The 14,376-nt window shown below is 35.9% G+C and overlaps 1 protein-coding gene across 15 annotated transcripts in view; it reads right to left on the reverse strand.

Annotated features, from left to right (window-relative positions):
* Positions 1-14,376, reverse strand: part of HERC1 (HECT and RLD domain containing E3 ubiquitin protein ligase family member 1) — a 188,049-nt gene that overhangs the window by 115,566 nt on the left and 58,107 nt on the right. For all 15 annotated transcript variants that reach the window (XM_032417640.1, XM_032417641.1, XM_032417652.1 and 12 more), the window contains 7 exons: positions 13,190-13,317; positions 9,913-10,057; positions 9,647-9,818; positions 7,682-7,816; positions 7,205-7,370; positions 1,991-2,116; positions 868-1,089 (listed from right to left, as the gene is read on the reverse strand). In XM_032417640.1, the coding sequence (XP_032273531.1) occupies positions 868-1,089; positions 1,991-2,116; positions 7,205-7,370; positions 7,682-7,816; positions 9,647-9,818; positions 9,913-10,057; positions 13,190-13,317 (1,094 nt within the window). The remainder of the gene's footprint in view (positions 1-867; positions 1,090-1,990; positions 2,117-7,204; positions 7,371-7,681; positions 7,817-9,646; positions 9,819-9,912; positions 10,058-13,189; positions 13,318-14,376) is intronic.

Raw genomic sequence — 14,376 nt, forward strand, 5'->3', positions numbered from 1 at the left:
ATACAGACCTGACCCTGACAAGGTCTAGGAAACAATATGAAAGGATACACAAACCATTCAAAGTTAAGTCACTCAGTACACCTTGTTGCTAAAAATTGCTGAAGTTATACCAAGTTATAATTACACAGTTACACAGGGTTATTTGGGTAAGGCTTCCCTGAAGAAGTCACAGATTAGTTGAGCAAGCTGGAAACCGGTAATGCCATGTCCACGAGCTCAGATGAGTGGTGTGTAAGCCAAATGATGAAGGGCCTGAAGGGGTATTTAATTTAATACAATGAGGTTATTCCAGCAGAAAGATGCAGAGAAGAGACCAGCAAAAAGTGACAATAACTACAACACTGCTATTGGCATTAGGTCATGACGCTGTGAGTTAGAACCCATAGAAATGGGGGGGGGGGTGAGAGGTGGATTTAAGAAACACTTAAGAATTAAGAGCATCCTAACTGTCTTCTCTCCTACTGACCAGCCTATTCTTAGTAAGTACTAACCACACTGTAATTACAGGATTGTATCTGGTAAGGTTAATCCCTTCCTCATTATTCTTCTCTTGCAAATGTTGGTGACTATTTTTATGTTTGTTCCTGAACATTAACATAAGAAAAACTTGGTAAAATTCTAAAAAAAATCTTTTTGGAATTCTCAATTACAAGTCGTTTGGCTCCTACATATTTCAGAAGTCTGACACATGTTTTCTGCCTCTGGGAGAGTGGAGTCTAGAGTTTTATTTATTTCATATGTATTTAAATGTCAAACTACCTTAACCTGAAGCCATCCCTATCCCCTCCAAAAAAGAAACAAAAAACAAACAAAAAAAAAATCCAAGCTTTTTCTTTTTTTTTACTACAAAGAAAAAGAGCAACTTACTGTATAAAATCCTAAATTTCTTAAGAGAGTCTTCATCAAAATTTCAGCCAGATGAGTGTCTGGATGGCAGCTCTGAGTGCCATAAGGTTGATCTGACAGATTTCCATAGCCAGTACACACAGAAGAGAGGTCAGCAGCATCAGAAGGTGAGCTATAGCCAAGTAAGGAAGCTACATGGGTATGATCTTGCAAACTTGTCAGAATGATATCCAGTTGCATTCTCTAAAGAAAAATATTTTCATCAATGAAATACGTACAAATAATTAGCTTAAAATGCACTTTAAAAGAAAAAAAAGGATCCCACTTAATATCCTGATATTTTAGGAAGTATATAATTAAAAGAAAAGCTATTCCACTGATACCATTTGGAAAAACGTAACTTACAGCATTCTATTCCTTCTTTTACTATAATACCCAAAAGTCTAAGCAAATGGTATTCTCTGCATTATGATTTTAGGACTTGTAAGAGTAGGAAATGTCAATAGATAAATTATACTATATATTCTTCTATAGACTTATCAATGTAACTATTTATTCTAATATTTAAAATAAATCACCTGAAATCTAAACTACTGAAAACTACTCATTGGAGGTATCTGTGGATATGATATTGCCAGTGAGTACCACTTTTCCCCTGAAATCTCTAACTCTACAATTGATAGTTCTACTTGGTCGAGCAAAATATACTTATTTTAATGTACATAAGATATTAAAAATGGAAAGAATAAGCACATTCATGTCCTCAAATATATTTTCGTAACAGTCACCTTTTACTTTTTATATAAGCAATTTCAAACAACGTTCTGGGCATGGAACCAACAGTAGCACATGACCTTGATTTCAACTTAGCACACTATAAACCAAAATGTCTCTGGTTTGATAGTATAAGCAACAAATTATTAAATTTTAATAATTAGCCCCAAATCACTTAATAGATTATCATTTGCTTCACCTTCTAGAATTCTGGGAACTCTTCCAGCAGAAAACATTAAATAGTAGGATTTACTAAACCCATAAAGTATTATTCCTTGAATACATGGTAATCAATAGCTCTATTTCCCTCTCAGTCTATTTCAGTGTCTGTGATATTACTGGTTTACTTAGATACCATGCAAAGGCTCACCTGTCCTTTAGATAAGCTTTCCCATCTATCAGGTCCTTGGGGTAAAAGAGAATGAAGCAATTCCATACGTTCTCGTAATGGAGGTAATAGCATGGTTGCTCCCACTGACAGAGTTTCAATTACCACCTAGTATCAAAAAAGAAAAGTGTATTTACGGGCCTACTCCTTATCTTTTTAACAGAAACACATGAAAAATAAATGCACTGACTATTAGGATCATGGAAATCTGAAGAAGGTAGATCACAGAAGTCTGAATAAAGTGACATGAAAAAAGAAAGCAAGCAATCCTTTAGATGTCTTTAAGTATACTAGAATACATATTTTATTGTTATGTTAATCACCATACATTACATCATTAGTTTTTGATGTAGTGTTCCATGATTCATTGTTTGCGTATAACACCCAGTGCTCCATACAGTACGTGCCCTTTTTAATACCCATCACCAGGTTAACCCATCCCCCCACCCCCCTCCCCTCTAGAACCCTCAGTTTGTTTCTCAGAGTCCATAGTCTCTCATGGTTCGTCTAGAATACATATTCTGAATTTGCCACTTATAGCTAATCATCATCCAACAAATATTTAGTACCGACTCTATAACATTGGGCCTGGTAAGACTCTTTGCAAAGTGCTATAGATGCAGAAATGAACGAGACAGACAAAAGTCCTGCTTTCATAAGCCTATAGTTTAGTGGGAAAGAGACCCTGAGCAAGTAATTTTAAGTGTGAAAGGAGTCACATATAGGGAAGTAAAATGAAATACAAACTTGAATGAACACACACACAGGTAACTAACATGGCCTATGGGCTCACAGAAGGTCTCCCTAAGAACTGGGCATTTAGTTAAGAATTTTATTTTATTTTATTTAAAGATTTTATTTATTGGGGCATCTGGGTGGCTCAGTAGGTTGGGCATCTGCCTTCGGCTCGGGTCATGATCTCAGGGTCCTGGGATCGAGACCCGCATCAGGCTCCCTGCTCAGCAGGGAGTCTGCTTCTCCCTCACCTCCTAGCTCATGCTCGCTCAGGCTCTGTTGCCGTCTTTCTCAAATAAGTAAATAAATTTTTTTTTTTAATTTTATTTATTATTTGAGAGAGAGACAGAGGGCATTAGAGAGAATGAGCACGAGTGGGGAGAGAGGGAGAAGCCAGCCCCCCAATGAGTGGGGAGCCTGAAGTGGAGCTCAATCCCAGGACCCCAGGATCATGACCCGAGCTGAAGGCAGATGCTTAACCGACTGAGACACCCATGTGCCCCTAAGTTAAGAATTTTAAAACAAGAAGGACTTGGACCAACAAATATCCAGGTAGCTATTAAGAACAGATGCATTATCTTAGGCCTCATAATTTCTCAGGGTCATAGCTTCTTTATCAGTAAAATAAGGGTGTTGGACTAGAAAAAAGAAACACTTGATTATTAAGAGCTCTTATAAATTTAAAATACAATGGAAGAAATTTAAAAAACCTCAATAGAAGGTTTAGAATATAAAATTAAATTTCTCATAAAGTAGATGGGGGAAAATGGAAAACAGGAAAGAAAACACAAGAAAACTTATGAGGACTCATCCAGGAGTTCTAGTATCCCAATAATGAGTTCCAGAAAGAGAAAACATAGAAAACAATGAAGAAGAAATCAATATACAATATACTTCAAGCTAACCTCTTAAAACTGAAGACTATGAGTTTTGAAATTAACAGGGTCCACCCAAGTACAAACCACAATGGTTAACAACAGACCCACATCAGTTCATATTATTTTGAAATGTGAGAACACAAAGGACAAATAGAACTTGCTATAGAATCCAGAGAGAAAAGCAGATTTCCATACAAAGGATAAAAGCTTGAAGAGCATTGATTTTCTGAGTAATAACACTGAAAGCTAGAAGACAATGACTTCTACGGGAGCATGAATTCTTAATAGGAAAATGATTTAGATTAGAATTCTATGCCCTCAACTATTCATGAAGATATTCAATTCACAAACTACTTCATTGTGAGTGTATTTTCAAGGAATATTTTCCCTAACTACCCTCTCTCAGAAGCTATTGATGGAGGTAAAAACCCAACAGACACCACCTTAACCAAGTGATCACGGTCAAAATCTCCAGTAATAAGACACACCAGTAATAATACACCAGTACCATGAATCCCATGATGTGGTATACTGAGGACACATCATCATTTCTGTGGCATTCTTGCCAAAAATGCATAACCCCAGTCCAATCATGAGAAAACAACAGAGATATTCAATAAAATAACTGACCAGTACTCACAAACTGTCTAGGTCACGAGAGACAAGGAAAAATGAGGAATTGCGACAGTGTAGGAGACCAAGGAGAAACAATAATTAACTGTAGTATGGGATACTGAATAGGATTCCTCAAAAGAACAAGGACATTACTGGAAAACTGATCAAATTTCTAATAAGCTGTTTAGTGTAATGATAGTATGAAGCTAATGTTAATTTCTTGGTTTTGATAATTGTAATATGGTTATGTATGACATTAGCATTGGGAAAGCTGAGTGAAAAAACTCTATTTTTTATGCAACTTTTCCTTAAGTCTACAAATGACTCAAAATAAAGCATTTAAAAAGAAACAAAAAAGAGCAGCAACAGTGAGTGCTACAAACAGATTTAGTTACTAGAAGTTTCAGAGATAAGGAACAGAAACAGCTTTGTACACATCCTGAGAATTCATCTCCCAAGGACTCTCCTAATAGAGTAACTACCAAGGACAGTCAAGGAATAAATAAACAATTTCTAAAGATAATTTTTAAAATTTACTTTCCTTATTTTATGCCAGTACTTTTTGACCTTTTAAAAATACTACACTTTAATTCCTGATAAATATTGAAACATCAAAGTTCCCATTCACCACCAGGTTAATATTTCTTCTACCCACATGCCAGGGATATGTCTTTCCAGTTAAAAAATGAGTTATCCTTTTTGCTTTTTTTTTTAATTGACATGTAATTGACATGTCATAAAATTCACCTTTTCTAAGTATAAAATTCAGTGGTTTAGTATATTCACAGAGTTGTGAAACCATCACCCCTATTCTAATTTTAGGACATTTTCATCACCTCAAAAAGAAATTCTGTGTCTATTAGCAGTCACTCCCCTCTCTCCCTCCTCCAACCCCTAACAACCAATTGATTTACTTTCTTTCTCTATAGATTTGCCTACTCTGTACATTTCATATACATACAATCATATAATATGTGGCCTTTTGTGACTGGCTTCTTTCACTTAGCATAATGCTTACAAGGTTCAGTCATGTTGTAGCATGTTATCAAAATCTCCTTTCTTTTTACTCCTGAATAAGATTATCCTGGTACAGACATACATTTAGCTCATCCATTTATCAGTTGACAGACATTTGTTTATTCCGCTTTTTGGTTATTATGAATAATATTGCTATGAACATTCCTGTACGAGTTTTTGAGTGAAAATTCTCTTGGGTACAGACCTAGATGTGGAAATGCTACATTATATGGTAACAATGTTTAAGGAACTACCTGCTTTCCAAAGCAGCTGTACCATTTTACATTACCACCAGCAATATACAAGAGTTCCAATTTCTCTACATCCTCACTAACACAATCCTCAGTCTTTTTGATTATAGCCACTGAGTGGGTGTGAAGTAGTGTTTCATTATGATTTTGATTTGCATTTCCCTAACGACTAAGGCTGTTGAGCATTTTTGCATGTGCTTTTTGGCCATATGCATATTTTCTCTGGAAACATGTCTATTCAAAATTCTTTGCTCATTTTTAAAGCTGGGTTATTAAAAATAAAGTTGGGTTATTTATCTTTTTTATTGTTGAGTTGTAAAGATCCTTTATATATTCTGGAAACTAGAATATTTCTTTTTGAGATTTTATCTATTTATTTGAAAGAGCAAGCATGAGCGGGGTTGGGAGGGGCAGAGGCAGAGGAAGAAGCAGACTCCCCGCTGAGCAGGAGTCCCCGGAAAGGGGTGGGGGGGGTCTCGATTCCAGGACCCCGGGATCATGACCTGAGCCGAAAGCAGACACTTAACCAACTGAGCCACCCAGGTGCCCCTGGAAACTAGAATATTATCAGACATATGATTTACAAATATTCCTCCCATTCTATGTATGAGTTGTATGTTCATTTTCTTGATAATGCCCCTTGAGGCATAAATGCTTTCCATTTTGATGAAGTCCAATTTATCTCTCTCTTTTTTTTTGGTTGCTTGTGCTGTTGGTGTCATATCTAAGAAACTATTGCCTAATCCAAAGTCATAAAGATGATGTATGAGTGGATAAGCAAAATGTGATATATACATACAACAGAAGATTATTAAGCCTTAGAAAGGAAGGAAATTCTGACACATGCTACAACATGGATGAACCCTGAGGACATTATGCTAAGTGAAATAAGCCAGTCACAAAAAGACAAACAGTTTATGATTCTACTTATATGACATATTTAAAATGTCAAAATCAAAGACACAGAAAGTAGAATGGTGGCTGCCAGAAGCTGGAGAAAGGGGAGAATCAGGAGTTACTGTTGGGAGGGTATGGAATTTCAATTTTATAAGATGAAAAGAATTATGAAGATGGGTAGTGATGATGGCTGAACATTATGAATATATTTAATACCACTAAGCTATATTTAAAAATGGCTGAGATAGGGGCACCTGGGTGGCTCAAATCAGTTAAGCGTCCAGCTCTTAATTTTGGCTCAGGTCATGATCTCAGGATTATGAGATCGAACTCTGCATTAGGCTCCAAGCTTGGAATGGAGCCTGCTTGAGATTCTCTCTCTCTCCCAAAAAAAAAAAAAAAAAAAAAAAAGGTTAAGACAGTAAATTTTACGTTATATGTATTTTACCATAATAAAAAATAAAACTGGGTCCCTGTCCTCAAAATTTATCCTCTGGTGGAAAAGACAGACATGTTTGTGAACAGACAACTACAATACAATGTGATGCAATGAGAACACATACAAGAGAAACCTAACCTGGCAGGAGAGCAGAGAATGAAAGGCTTCCCAAAGATGACATTGACCTTTGTCTTAAAGGATGAGTTAATCAAAAACATTTACTTCCACCAAGAAAACATTTACTTCCACCAAGTAAGGGAAACAGCATTCAGTTGAAGTTTTCCAATATATGGTTGAATTTATGAGCTACAACTTTAGGGAAAGATGTGCCTTGAGATACAGATTCCAAGTCCTATATGCTTACCTCTTGAATTTCATCTGGGACAGTTGAATCCATCAGTCTGAAAAGCAAATTTCGAAGTGGACCTGCCTGTCTCCCAAGAATGCTGGTAGCTACCCCTCCCGCAAGTGCAAGAGCAAGGTGATTTGAAAGCAGCTTCAGGCACAGCTTGAGGAAATTGTGGTGTTCCCTGAAACCAAACAAAGTGCTGTGAACTTCTGGAACATAAAAGATCATGTGCTATCCAGTTTGGGTAACATTTTTTCTCTTTAAAAATTTTGTCAAATTATGACCAATAGTGATTTTTAAAACGTGATTCATGAAATTATGGGTAACTTTTCCTAAAGGTCATTATCAATAAGTACCTAAGTTTAGCTCTTTTTTAGATTCTAAAGAAGTTTAATATAATTGAGGGGAAAACAGAAAAAGAAAAATCAAGCTCAAAATGAGTAATTAACAGACATAACACACACACACACCAATATACATATATAAACATACCTTGATGAAGGGAAAGGGAGTGGGGGAATCTCACTGTTTATTTTATCACAGTATCTCTCAAGAAAAGAACGCAGGTGTGAGAAGGTACTCTCTTCAAGATCTACACAATAAGGTCGGTGCCATGCAACAACTTGTCTAGAAGGAAGCATAAGAAAATCACGTAGTGGGGCGCCTGGGTGGCTCAGTTGGTTAAGCAACTGCCTTTGGCTCAGGTCATGATCCTGGAGTCCCGGGATCGAGTCCCACATCGGGCTCCCTGCTCAGCGGGGAGTCTGGTTCTCCCTCTGACCCTCCCCCCTCTCATACTCTATCTCATTCTCTCTCTCTCAAATAAATAAATAAAATCTTAAAAAAAAAAAAAATCATGTAGTAACCTTAACGGGAATTTTCACACATGATCAAAAACAAAATTTAAACCATTAATAAAGCTGAAAGCCTTCAACAAAATATACAGAAGGCCTTCTTAATTATAAAAGTGAAAACCCTTCACATTTTAGCAACCAAGGAAAACAAAGAATTTGCTATCCCTCGAGTTCTTCAAAGAGAAAACATATAACCACAACCTGCTTTGAAAAGTTGGGTATTCACTCACTTAAAGGCAAGACCTGAGCCACAGGATCTACTACAGTCTTCTGGTTCTAAGGGTCTATAAAATGTATATTTCATATTAAGAAAAACAGCCTGACTCTATAGAACAATAAACTGAAAGCTATTAAAAGAACAACTCCTGGGGCACCTGGGTGGCTCAGTCAGTTAAGCATCTGACTCTTGGTTTTGGCTCAGGTCATGATCTCACAGGCCATGAGATCAAGCCCCGCCATCAGGTTCCACACTCAGTGGGAAGTTTGCTTGGGATTCTCTTCCTCTGCCCCTTCCCCGACTCACATACACTCACACTCTTGCTCTCATATAAATAAATAAATCTTTAAAAAAAAAAGAACAACTCCTAAAGACTCTTCTGAAGACTGTCAAGATATTGGGAACCAACTATCTACATATGAATTGGGAAGCTGCAAATTTAATATGAATAGCAAATTATTTATAATCAATTCATTATATTTTTAGCTTTTGTTTTGGAGGGTAATTATCTATAAATGTTTTTATTGGTAAGAATGTCATAAATCAAAAAAAAAAAGAATGTCATAATAAATCCATCTGAATCAAGGGTCTGGAATGCAAATATAATATATGCCAAGTTTAAATTAGCCCACATGCATCTGAAAATATCTGAAACAACCCTAAAATTCCTTAAAATTCACACTCCTAATAAAAATCATCTACCTGATTTTCTAAAAAGATATGGTTATCTCTTTAGGAAAAAGCTAAATTTCTGCAAAAGCAACTTGCTTTGTTTAAAAGTATAGCCACTGCTTGTTTTAAAAAAAACAACCAGACAAAGGCCACTGAGGCTAATCAACTATTTAATAAAACCTAGCTCTGGGGCACTGAGGTGGCTCAGTTAGTTAAGCATCTGCCTTCGGCTCAGGTCATGATTCCAAGGTCAGGGCTGGGATCATGACCTGCATCAGGCTCCCTGCTCAGCAGGGAAGTCTGCTTCTCCCTCTCCCTCCCTCCTCACTCATGCTCTCTCTCTCTCAAATAAATAAAATCTTTAAAAAAATAAAAAATAAAACCTAGTTCTGACTGTATTTTAACGTAACTTCCTCTTAATATGGAGACATTTAATTTTTAAAATCAGATCTAGAGACAGAGAAGGAATTCAAAATGTTTAAAAGACACTTAAATCAAGAAACTATCTTAAATAGAGGGTATAACTTATAACTTCTTGCTTATATAATATAGCCTCAACACTCAAATCGAAAGAACTCTAGATGTCATTTCTGTGACAGTAAAAAAATCAATACTAGAAATGTTCAGAAGGGCATTTTATGAACAAAGTACAATTATTTTTGTTTTCACTGGTGTTTCTGTTGTTATTAGAACACAAGAATTTTTCATGCTTACCTATCCCTAGGAAGAGCAGTCCATGCCAGACTATGTGATGTTCCAGCAGAGATCTGCTGAATAGCTATGCCATCTAAGCCACTCACTTTTTTTGGCTTAGTAATAGGACCTGTGGAATTTCCTTGGCCACATTGCCCCATTGAGTTATTGCCCCAGGCATAAACTTCATTATCTAAAAATAAAATAAAGAAAAACCAAATTTAAATGCAATACATTTATAGAAGATAATAGTTAATACTATTTCTTTTAAAAACAAATGACATTACCATGAGAAAGAGCCAAACAATGACTGTCTCCAATAGAAATATCAACTATTCTTGTGGCAGCCAGTTCTTCAATAAGCTTGGGTCTCAAAGCAGTAGCTTCTGAAGAACCACAACCTAGACAAGCTCCACAGCCCCAAGCATAGACCTGAAACAAACAGAAAAGCACTACATATAATATCCTGAGATATTAGGTTGAAGACTTACGTTGTTTAAAAATAAATATCATCTAGGGGAACCTGGGTAGGGTAACTGGTTAAGTGTCCAACTCTTGGTTTCAGCTTAGGTCATGATCTCAGGATCATGAGATGGAGCCCTGCATCAGGCTCCACACTGAGTCTGGAGCCTGCTTGGCATTCTCTCTTTCCCTCTCCCTCTGCGCTGCCCCCCATCCCCCGACCAACTCACGTGCATGTGCACGCGCTCTCTCTCTCTCTCAATAAATAAATAAAATCTTTTAAAAAATAAATTAAAAAATAAGAGTGTGGCTTGATACTAAATAACTTTTGGGGTGCCTGGGTGGCTCCATCAGTTAAGCGTCCACCTTTGGCTCAGGTTATGATCCCAGGGTCCTGGGATCAAATCCCGCACTGGACTCCCTGCTCAGCAGGGAATCTGCTTCTCCCTCTTTCCCTCCCCCTGCTTGTGTTCTCACTTGCTCTCTCTCTCTCAAATAAAATCTTGAAAAAAATAAATAATAAACTTCTGCTGTTAAAAATAATATTTACTGTTTTGATTGTTAAAGATTTTATAGTTATTTATTTTGCTGTTTTTAAATGTTCACTATACAGGCAGACAAGCAGCTGAGCTGAAAAGAAAAATAACTGGTCATAGAAAAAATGGAAGGATCTTAGAAGGATCTTAGCAGCTTAGAAATACTGTTGCTATCTTACAACTTCTCTTTCATATGTTTCCTACTCTGTCTGCAGGTCTCAACAAATATTTCTTGGTTGATTAGACCAAGGTGTGAACATATAAAATGAATTATATAAGTCACAAAACTGATGTTTATGATTCAGTTAAAAATCACATCACCTCATTGTTATAATAATTTTAATGATCACTTACAAAGAGGGCCATGTGAAGCAGTAATCAACACAGCTCTCCGATCATCTTCATTTTTGGCTAATTAATACAACAACCACCACTGATTGATTTAAGAAGCTTAGGGGAAAGGTGAGTTGAAGAGGAAGATAAAAGGGTGAATGACTATCAGATGGGCAGCCCCAAATCAAAACAATTAGCAAACTGAGTGACTTTTTTTTCCTTCGGTGGGTTCTGGTAATATCATATAGACTCTTACCCTTATGCCACTGAGTTCGGGAATTTTTTTGTCTTGCAATTCCTTCAGTAAAGACTACTGAGAGGTTAAACCTCTTAAGCAAAAAAAAGAGCAGCAAATACTTGTACCAGTTGCTAGAGAACTACTTAAGACAAAAATAGAACAAAATTCCAGTACACTAAAGGTAGATGTTAGAAGGGGTTAAGAACTAAAGACAAGTAAGGTGAAAAAATACATAGTCAAAGTCATTCAAAATTTCCTAAATCACTCATCAAGTACAATACAGTTCTGTCATTCAGTAAGATCCATATAGCTAGAATCTGCTCTTGCCATGTTCCTCTGGCTGAACACTAGATGAAGAAATATCTGGCTTGTATTTAGGGACCTTGCTGTATAAAATATACATACTGTATTTTTCAACATAAGAATCACACTTAATATGATGGGAAGTCAGCAGTGAAGTGGCCTGAGAGGACTGAGGGAAAAACAGATGTTGCTCATCTCATGCTCAGCAAGTATAATGGTAAACAGAACTACCCTTGTCATTTAAACGTATTTCTCTCTCACTTTATTTTTTCCTAAGTATATATATTTGATTTCACATAACTTAGCATACTCATGATACAACTCTTCTATATAGCAACTAACTCACAAGTTCCTTTGAAATTCAATGTAATAAATGTATTATCATTATTAGCAACTAATAGTTGAACAGTACTTGGTAATTTATAGAAATTTTCAATTCATGTAATTACCTTATATGATCATTTGTAAGCAAAGCAGATATCATTACCCCTCTCATACAAAAGAACCACATGATGATCAAGGGAAGTCTGTGATTTGCCTATGGCTATACATTAAGCAAGTGAGCATCTTCTGGCCTCAATTCATAGATTCTTACCACAAAACCCATAGTGAGGAAGATGTAAAAGAGAAGTTCCAGGTTTTAAGGCAGCATCCAGCATTGTAACAAATGACTAATGTAATGAAATATAGGGTAATGAACAGTTTGAGTTTGATTTTTTAAGACACAAGGCATTCTAGTCTCTCCAAAATAATTACACTATACGCTAATTTCAGCTTTGCTGTTCATCATCTGCCTTGTGAATTAGTCAGAAAACATTTTTATACCACTACCTGGTACGTAATGGATTCCTACATGTGAGAAAAAGAGTGGTCAGCTCACTTTTTCACTGTGGTTGCTAATGGATGTAAGAAGAAAATTATTACTAAGTCTATCACCATACCTGGACCCTCTCCATCACCAACAAAAAACAGAGAGAAGTCAAAATATGCACATAGAGGTTCAAAAGTTAATAAAGGGATCGTAAAGTTCTGACTATCCTAAGCCTGACTAGCCCTTTCTTAGAAACACCTATCCCTCTCAGATCATCTTCCATATGGAAATTTCTCCTTACCCTCTTTTGATCATCTTCTTGCCTTCTTAGTTCCTATCACTGGTTTCAACAAGATCTATTCACACTTTCTCCCACTATCCATAATTTTTAGGAAAAAATTTAAAGGGTGCTGAGTGCTAAAAAGGTTTTATAAAACCTGTTAATACAAGAATGGGGCTGAGGACGGGTTTATCTGGGTCACACAGGCCAGGTGAGAAAATCTGGTTCCTTTGCAAATACTCTACCTCTTCAAACAGGAGAAAATACTTCATTTCAATAGATTGCCTTTAAAATGTTATTTTTTTAAGGGGCGCCTGGGTGGTTCAGTCGGTTATGCATCTGACTCTTGGTTTCAGCTCAGGTCCTCATCTCAGGGTCCTGAGATCAAGCCCCATGTGGAACCCCGCATTCAGCATGAGTCTGCTTAAGACTGTCTGTCTCTCTCTCTTTCTGCTCCACCCACACTCTCTCTCTCAAATAAATAAATCTTAAAAAGTAAAATGTATTTTTTTAACTTTAAAGTTTAATTATGATTATTACTTTTTAATCACCTACTCCTCTGAAATAATTTAATCCTTTTATGATCATTCCTTATTCCTACCTGCCCTGTTGATGTTAAAGCAAGTGAAGACTGGCTTCCAGCACAAACTTTGCGAATGAACATTCCTTGTAAAGCTTCAACAACTTTAGGTTTATACACTCTGTTAGTATCTCCATGGCCAAGTTTGCCTACCAAAAAAAAAAAAGCACATTCAAGTTAAACAATTTATTTGTTTTAAAGAAACTCTGTTCTTTTACCTAAGTATTCATGTTGATAAATATCACTCATCTTTCTATCACTAACCTGACAGATGTGCAAAACTCTGTTTCTGACAGCAGAGGAGGTGAACAAATGAATGTTTTTGTTACAAGAAAGAAACAACCAACCAACAGGCTTCTGAATCTTAATTTCAAGCAATTAAAACCACTTTAAGAGAGATATGGAAAATTGTTTTTCTTTCTCTACTTTTAGTGGTCATATTTCTAACTTCAAATCTGCTGATGTAATAAATAGGTTGTAACAAGCAGTTTGTATGTATCTAATTATTTTTAATTTTTGAACAGAGCCAATAGTTCCTGAAATAGAAAACTTGGCAAATCACTAAAGAAGAAAAGCAAATGGCCAACAACATATAAATTCAACCTCACTAAGAATCAAGGAAATATTAATTAAATACCATTTCACTACTGAAATTATTTTTTAATACCAATTGTTGTTGAAAGACATGGGAAAATAAGCAATCCCACACTGCTTTGTGAATTTGAATAAGCAAATTCACACTGTAGTTGTGAATAAGTGGACAAGGATTTAGTCATTCGTTGTATAGTTTTTGATACAGAAAAATATTTGGAAACCATCTAGGTACTCAATAATAAACTGATTTTTTTAAGTTGTATTACAATTACATAAGGGAATACATTGAGCTACTTAGAAAAATGTATAGCCAGAGAAAGATATTCAAAAAATACTGTCAGATAAAAACCAGGTTATAAAATATCTAAGATATATACATGTCTGCTTTGGTTTTCAAAAAAGACATCTATGTGGAAATACATGTACATGTTTATATAAATACATATATACTTAGAGGTCTACCTATGTAAGTTTTAACAATGGCTATAGTAACATTCATTGAAACAGTTCATTTAAATTTCTAAAATTTCTACTCATCTTTAGAGAGTTTTCCTACAATAGGCATGTACAACAGAAAAGTATATTTTTTTTAAATCTCAAGAAAACAAGCCCAA

Source organism: Phoca vitulina, unplaced genomic scaffold (assembly GCF_004348235.1).
Source record: "Phoca vitulina isolate PV1807 unplaced genomic scaffold, GSC_HSeal_1.0 scaffold20, whole genome shotgun sequence".
NCBI lineage: Eukaryota > Metazoa > Chordata > Mammalia > Carnivora > Phocidae > Phoca > Phoca vitulina.